Raw genomic sequence first — 7,189 nt, forward strand, 5'->3', positions numbered from 1 at the left:
GTCAGCCTCATCAAACAAACAAAAATATTAGCATTTTAAAAACCTGCTTAGCATGGGGTTAGAAATGTTGTTTCGCACAGGGGTGTTTTTATGGATCCTTTTTTCATTTTAAGATTTAAGTGTGGACTGACATCAGTAATCGAATAGGAAATATTTAAAATTCATACTTGTTTTTTTTCTATCCTTATAATCTCTCTCACAATCTCTACACCATAAACAAACAAGAAAAAAAGAATAGACAGTTTGTCATTAATTTATTAAACAAATATATTCATCATATAAATGGAATTTATGTCTAAATGTACAATATTTTACATTTCAGATCCCTTTCGAAGGGAATCATTTAAACAGTCCGCGTTATTTTTAAAATGCTGTCGTTTAAAACAGTTTGCATTCGATTGATCATAAACGCATTGCTACGAATGCAAGTGTCAGACTCTTTTCTGACCTTTGACCAAATCCGTTCTCATGAGTCTCTGTGAAAGTACAGGCCGTGTGAAATGTCACTGTTAGAGTCAAGCATGTCCACTTCTGACAACATTTCCTCGCTGAGATTCAGATGCACTGGATCGTCCTTTAAGCTGAATGGTACATGCTGTATCCCATGTGTGTGTACAGTCCCACCGGAGTCACGCTCACCGAGCGTCTGTGAAACGGATGCGATCCCGTGTATGAAGCCGGAGCGTGAGCACCGACTGGAAATGAAAAGCCGATGGCGGGAGGAAGCATCGGTTTAGAGGCCAGTTTTATCTTCTCGAGCTCGGCCTCCTGGAGCCGCTTGGCTTTAGCTCGTCTGTTCTGGAACCAGATCTTCACCTGAGTCTCGGTCAGGCTGAGCGAGCTGGAGAACTCGGCCCGTTCTGCGATGGACAGATACTGTTTCTGACGGAACTTCCGCTCCAGCGCGAGCAGCTGTGACGTACTGAACGGGGTCCGAGGCTTTCGGTTGGTTTTGTGTTTTCTCAGAGGACACGCTGGAGGACTGAGACGCCCTGGAGACAACAACAACAACACATCGAGCTTTACACTCATCTCACACACTACTTCAAAGCTCAGCTAAACGATTACTGTCACACCAAACCTCATAATGCCAATATAATGATTTAGGCAATGTTGCATTAAACTTACCTCACCTGAACTTAAATCAAACTGATGAAATAAGTTCATAATAGTACCAACCATAATTGTAGTAGGCTACAATGTGTCAAATGCAGATTTTAATAATCATAAACCTGCTCATAAATGTCTTGTCATCGGAAGTGATCACATTGTTTGAGCACTTGAACGTGGTCAGTCTTGAATGACTTCCAGAACATTTAAATATGGTGAATGCTAATTTAATCGATCATGGTGACCTCAATAAAGTCAAACCAAGTATCTTAAAAAATAAATAACCATGGTTTTACTAAATAATAATAATAAAAATATGCTACACTTACCATAGTTTAACTAAGGTATTTAAGGCTATAAAATGGTAAACAACCCCCACCCCCCAAAAAACACGGCTAGGCTATTGCACATTAACTAAAATAAAACAATGGTTAATTTTCGTAAGGTGTGAATCTGAGCTCGTATGTACCCGGTGAAATCATGTAACTGTTTATAATGTACATAACAAGCTGTGCTTGGGCTGTAACTCACGGGGAGAGAGCTGATGAATCCACGCGCTCCGCTCCGCGCGCTCCGGGCTCTGCGCCTTCACCGGCGCGCTCTCGTGCAGTTTCAGAACGTCAACAGAGAATGCTAGACGAGCACCGGCCCGGTCTGAGTCTGCCTCCGGGATGAGAGCATGCGAGGTTCCGGCGGAAGAGCTGCTCGGTCTCCGATCTGCCATCAGCGCTTCAACACTGAACGGGAGGATCTTCGGTCTCTCGTCCTGCTCCACACTGATGCTGGTCTGCATCTCTCCTTTATCTCCTAAAATCACTTCAGCTTTCAAAACAGCGTCGAGAGAGGTCATGGTGATAACTGGGGCCATGCACGAGCTTGACTTGGAGAGCTCGGATGCTGCTGTGAAGTTGAAGTACTGTAATCTAATAACACAGGCGTCATCCAATCAGAACAGAGCGGGGTGGGGCTTAAGTTTCTCCTGAAGTTTGTCTGTCGTGTCTGTTGTGTTTGTTTACATCTGTGTTGAGTATTTAAGCATACATGGAGCTAAATAAAGTACAATACTGTGTTTTGTACCAAATTAAAGATAAAAAACTGCATTTACAATTATTGTTTGACTATTGTCCCTGATAGCACACGTAGCCTACATCACAGAGACTATTTGACATCTGCAAGACGTATTATTTAGTGTTTGCTCATCTGCTATACGTCTGTAGGACGTTTCTATTGCATATAGACGTTTAAAAGACGTCTTTAAAATGTTAATGATAGTAAAACTAACATCTTAAAGACTTCATATGTGTGTATACATCTTGCAGATGTACCTGTGCTATCGGATAGTATACAATATTTCATTAATTTGACGTATTCTTTTGCTGCTTGTGTTGCAGAACATTATTAGTGCACAGTCAGCTTCAGTAATTGTTGAACACAGTCAATCAGTGGTGATAAGTGTTTTACTAGAGTAATTATTAGTCTCGGTGATGTTGTTTTTTGGCGCCAGCAGCGGCGGGATCAAAGCCCCTCGCGACCAGACATTCCATTCCGTCTGAAAAATGTAGTTTCTTAAAGCATCTCAAGACATTTACAAGCTCTTTCTGTTTCCTGTCTGCTGTAATAGAACAGATCAGAGATTACGATGACAGGAGAGTTAGGCCATGAACTGCTAACACAAATATTAATAACATATCAGTGAGAAGTATCAGTTACTGATGTTAATATTTTCAGTTTACTGGTACTTTCATGCATAGTGTGCAACAGTTCTCCTTTTTCGTAAACTGCAATTGGTTGTAACTGATAAAATTACACGCAAGCGGTAATTTAGCATTTCCTTAATTTCACATCCGGCACTTAAACGGAATAAATCTGTAATTATGCTTGGAGACACTTAGAGCCCATTAGATGAAATGAGTGGCGCTGTGTGTCGCGCGCTTTGAAGTCTCGCGCTGCGGGGATGTTTGATCCTTCCGCAGTAAAAATGAGCAACATAAACACAAACCTGCACACACGAAACACATTACCCACCCGCTGCCCGAGAAAGGACGGATCTCCTTCGTGTAAGGGAGTAATAAATATCTGCGTCGGTTGTTTGTGCAGGGAACAGAGTTAGGGCAGTTATCAAGCCAAACACTCAGGGCAACAAATGAGGGCTGAACTGTGACTGTAAGTCCCATCAGAGCTTTGTTTAACTTCACAAACTCCACCTTTGATTCCGAGTCTGGAGGCAGGCACACGAGACAAAGAGCCTTTGTCGTCTCTCTCCGAGAGTTGTCTTAACCCTTTTCATGCAGAGTCTGTCAATTCTGACTTGGACTTAAAAGGTTCCGTGGATAACGTTTGGCCTTGGTGAAAAGCCAAAGCATTTCAGGATCTTTGTCACCGCGGAACATGTGTGTCCCATTAAGCTGTTTAAGACGCACAAACTCATGCGGTGTACTGTGATTCGTGTCGTTTACATGATGGTTAAAGTCCTCGGGAATAAGCAGCTCGTCCCGACAGATGCGCTGATTGAGTCGCGTTCAGAGCTTGATCGCAACATTATGATGCTCTCGCAGAAGATGAAAGACCTGGCGGCTGCTGCGATCATTACAGATAATGTCTCCTATTTCAAAGCAATTAGCGCAATCAGGCGTAAAGGGCCACTCGATGCCTCACGGTTATTTAAGCTTCTAAACTCGAGTGGAGCTCTCTGTCTCCGAAAGCGCTTGTCAGTTCAGATCTCTCTTTCTCTCTCTCTATCTCTATCTATATCTCTATCTCTATCTCTATCCATATTTGTTGAGAAGTATACAGTAAAGAGTTTTCACTGTTGATTCAGCTTGGTTAGCGTTCACATTACAGAAGCAATGTGGCCATCATTTTTGTAAAACGTTTTAAATCCCTTTTACAATCCGTAAAAAAGAACGATCCGATCACCAAAAACGGAGATGAAAACAGGTCCCGACTCTTTCTGCAGGTTACATCTTTACTGTAAGTGGCGACCTTTGAATATTAAGTTCAGCCTATTCGTTCAAAATATAGCTTTTTTCAGAAGCCAGTCTTTTAATCATTGACGCAATCAGGAAAGACTTATTGAGTATATCTTTGAATCATTTATTCATATCTGTGTCCCTGCAGCACAAAAGCAGTCATCAGCAGGTATATTTGTAGAAATAGACAAAAATACATTGTATGGGTCAAACTTATTTATTTCTTTCATGAAAAAAATCATACGCTTTTAAGTAAAGGTTATGTTCCATGAATAGTATTAGTACATCTCCTACCGTAAATATATCAAAACTAAATTTTTGTTTAGTTATATACATTGCTAAGAACTTCATTTGAACTACTTTAAAGATGATTTTCTTAATATTTGTTATTTTTTTGCTCCCTCAGATTCCAGATTTTCAAATAGTTGTATCTCAGACAAATATTGTCCTCCGAACAAACCACACACCAATGGAGAGATGATTTATTCAGCTTTCAGATGATGTAAAAATCTCCGTTAAAAAGAACTTAATGATTGGTTTTGTGGTCCATGTCACACAAATTTTTAATTTTACATGAAAGTACATAAAAAAGGTTTGAGTTATGAGTAATGCATCAATCATTTTCCCCAGTGACATGATACATTAGTAACATGTCAGTCAATTTCCTCAGTCATCAATTATATTTTAGTTCGGTTTTTATTATTATTATTATTATTGTTGCATTTTTATCGCATTGTTAATGAACTATCGCAATGCATTTTGTATGAACATTTATTTGTAAGAATGTTATATATAGCCTAGTTAATATTCTGGTTTCATTTAATGGTAAACTAAACTCTTTAGAATCATGATCCATATGTTAAGCATAATTTATCCAGCATCTTGAAGATCTGTTTATTATTATTATTATTATGAGGGGACACATATTTATGAATGAAACGTTTCAATGTCAATGAATCTATAGGGCAACTGAAATGATGGATCTTGTGTTTCCACAAACACGTATCATATTTGCAATCTAACTTGGACAGCTGTTGAAATATTGAAAATTGTTGCAGATTCTGGAGAATCCGCTTCGACTGAATGAGCTCGTGTCTCAGTTACCTGCAGATTAAATATAATGAGCTGCAGTTTTTATGAACAGAACTAGCTAATGGCATTAATCCCAGCTCACTGAGCCGAGAAACGTGTTTGCTGTGTGGATTTAGTGCTTAATAAAACTTAATGAAATGCTTAATAGGCGGATAACAAGCTAACAAATCAAATACTGACACCGTTTGGTAAAAACACCTGAAACACCAAAGCATTCGATCCACTGCATGCATTAGAAAAATAAGACAAATTGGTCTTCTCAAAAGACATATGATTAAATATTAAACAATTGCAGTATTTTATTGGTTGATGTTTTTCCTCAGTGGTTGCCTGCTTGGGAATTTAAATAATATTTATTGGTGAAAGACGTTTGGTTATACATTTATGATTAACCATCATTAAAACAGTACAACAAATAAATAGGCTATACGTAAATGAGAGATTTTAATAGTTGCTCGGTATTTATTAATGACATTTTAATTGAATATTTAAGCCTTTTCTTCTTACATGGTGATAAATGGTGGATCTTTTAATGTATTTCTTTAGTGCAATTTTCCCATTTTTCTTAAATGTATTTAAATCTAGTACTTTTTTCAGTGTTCGTTGTAAAGTCTGTTATATTTCAGTCATGGCTGGACTGGCCATTGGGCATACCGGGCATTTGCCCGGTGGGCCGACGTGCTTTTTGGGCCGATATCTCATACTCATACTTTTTTTTTTTTTTTAACGGCCCATAAAATGTGTACATCGGCGGCCCATTCGTTTTGTTTTGTTTTGCTTAATTGGCGGAGCTGGGTTTGTGCCGGTGTAATGCATTGGTCAAAGTCAGTGTTAGTTTTTTTTTCTGACAGACCAGCCCATGAAACACGTAGATCAGCGGCCCATTGGCTCTTTTCTTGATTGACACTGGGCTGGCCCAATCACAACTTTAAACGAGTGAGCGAACAGCAGCAGTGTCAGTGTGTATCTGTAAAAAAGATGGAGAAGAAACGCAAGGAATGTGCAGATAAATAGCGTGAAAAAATAGAACCAGGCCCTTAAAGCAGACACTGTAAACTGTGTCAAAATATATCTTTATTTTTTTGTGCATTTGTTTTACAAAATATGGCTATTACTGTCAGCGGATTAATATTATAACTATTATTATGCATGGCTGGACTGGCCATTGGGCATACCGGGCATTTGCCCGGTGGGCCGACGTGCTTTTTGGGCCGATATCTCATACTCATACTTTTTTTTTTTTTTTAACGGCCCATAAAATGTGTACATCGGCGGCCCATTCGTTTTGTTTTGTTTTGCTTAATTGGCGGAGCTGGGTTTGTGCCGGTGTAATGCATTGGTCAAAGTCAGTGTTAGTTTTTTTTTCTGACAGACCAGCCCATGAAACACGTAGATCAGCGGCCCATTGGCTCTTTTCTTGATTGACACTGGGCTGGCCCAATCACAACTTTAAACGAGTGAGCGAGTGGCAGCAGTGTCAGTGTGTATCTGTAAAAAAGATGGAGAAGAAACGCAAGGAATGTGCAGATAAATAGCGTGAAAAAATAGAACCAGGCCCTTAAAGCAGACACTGTAAACTGTGTCAAAATATATCTTTATTTTTTTGTGCATTTGTTTTACAAAATATGGCTATTACTGTCAGCGGATTAATATTATAACTATTATTATGTATAGGTGTAATGTAAATAGACACTGTAACTAAAAGAGGTTTGAATTTTTCTTTGTTTAATTTGCACACTGAATATGGGTTGGAGCTTTTAATCTTGAACTCTCAAAGTGCACCAGATTAATGAATTTAACATTAAAATGCACAAAGTTTTCTCACGGGGGGCATGCCCCCCAACCCCCCTAGAAGGACCGAGGACACACCACCATAGTTTTAACAAAAATCCTGTAAGAAACACTGGTATTGCTATGCCAGAGTCGCTTATAGCTTGTTTTAGGATTCGCCGCTGTGGAGTATAGTTCAACTGTATTAATAAATATAACATTTTGACTTATTTCATCTGTTAACTCTC

General features: G+C 39.1%; 1 protein-coding gene across 1 annotated transcript; it reads right to left on the minus strand.

Moving 5' to 3' along the window:
• Positions 1-538: 538 nt before the first annotated feature.
• LOC132133951 (homeobox protein MSX-2-like) lies at positions 539-2,093 on the minus strand. The gene is made up of 2 exons (XM_059546858.1): positions 1,642-2,093; positions 539-992 (listed from the first exon to the last, which is right to left on the minus strand). Exons 1-2 carry the CDS (start codon positions 1,976-1,978, stop codon positions 577-579), a joined length of 753 nt encoding a protein of 250 aa, XP_059402841.1. The 5' UTR covers positions 1,979-2,093; the 3' UTR covers positions 539-576.
• Between the last annotated feature and the right edge of the window lie 5,096 nt (positions 2,094-7,189).

Source organism: Carassius carassius, unplaced genomic scaffold (genome assembly GCF_963082965.1).
Source record: "Carassius carassius unplaced genomic scaffold, fCarCar2.1 SCAFFOLD_194, whole genome shotgun sequence".
NCBI classification, from domain to species: domain Eukaryota; kingdom Metazoa; phylum Chordata; class Actinopteri; order Cypriniformes; family Cyprinidae; genus Carassius; species Carassius carassius.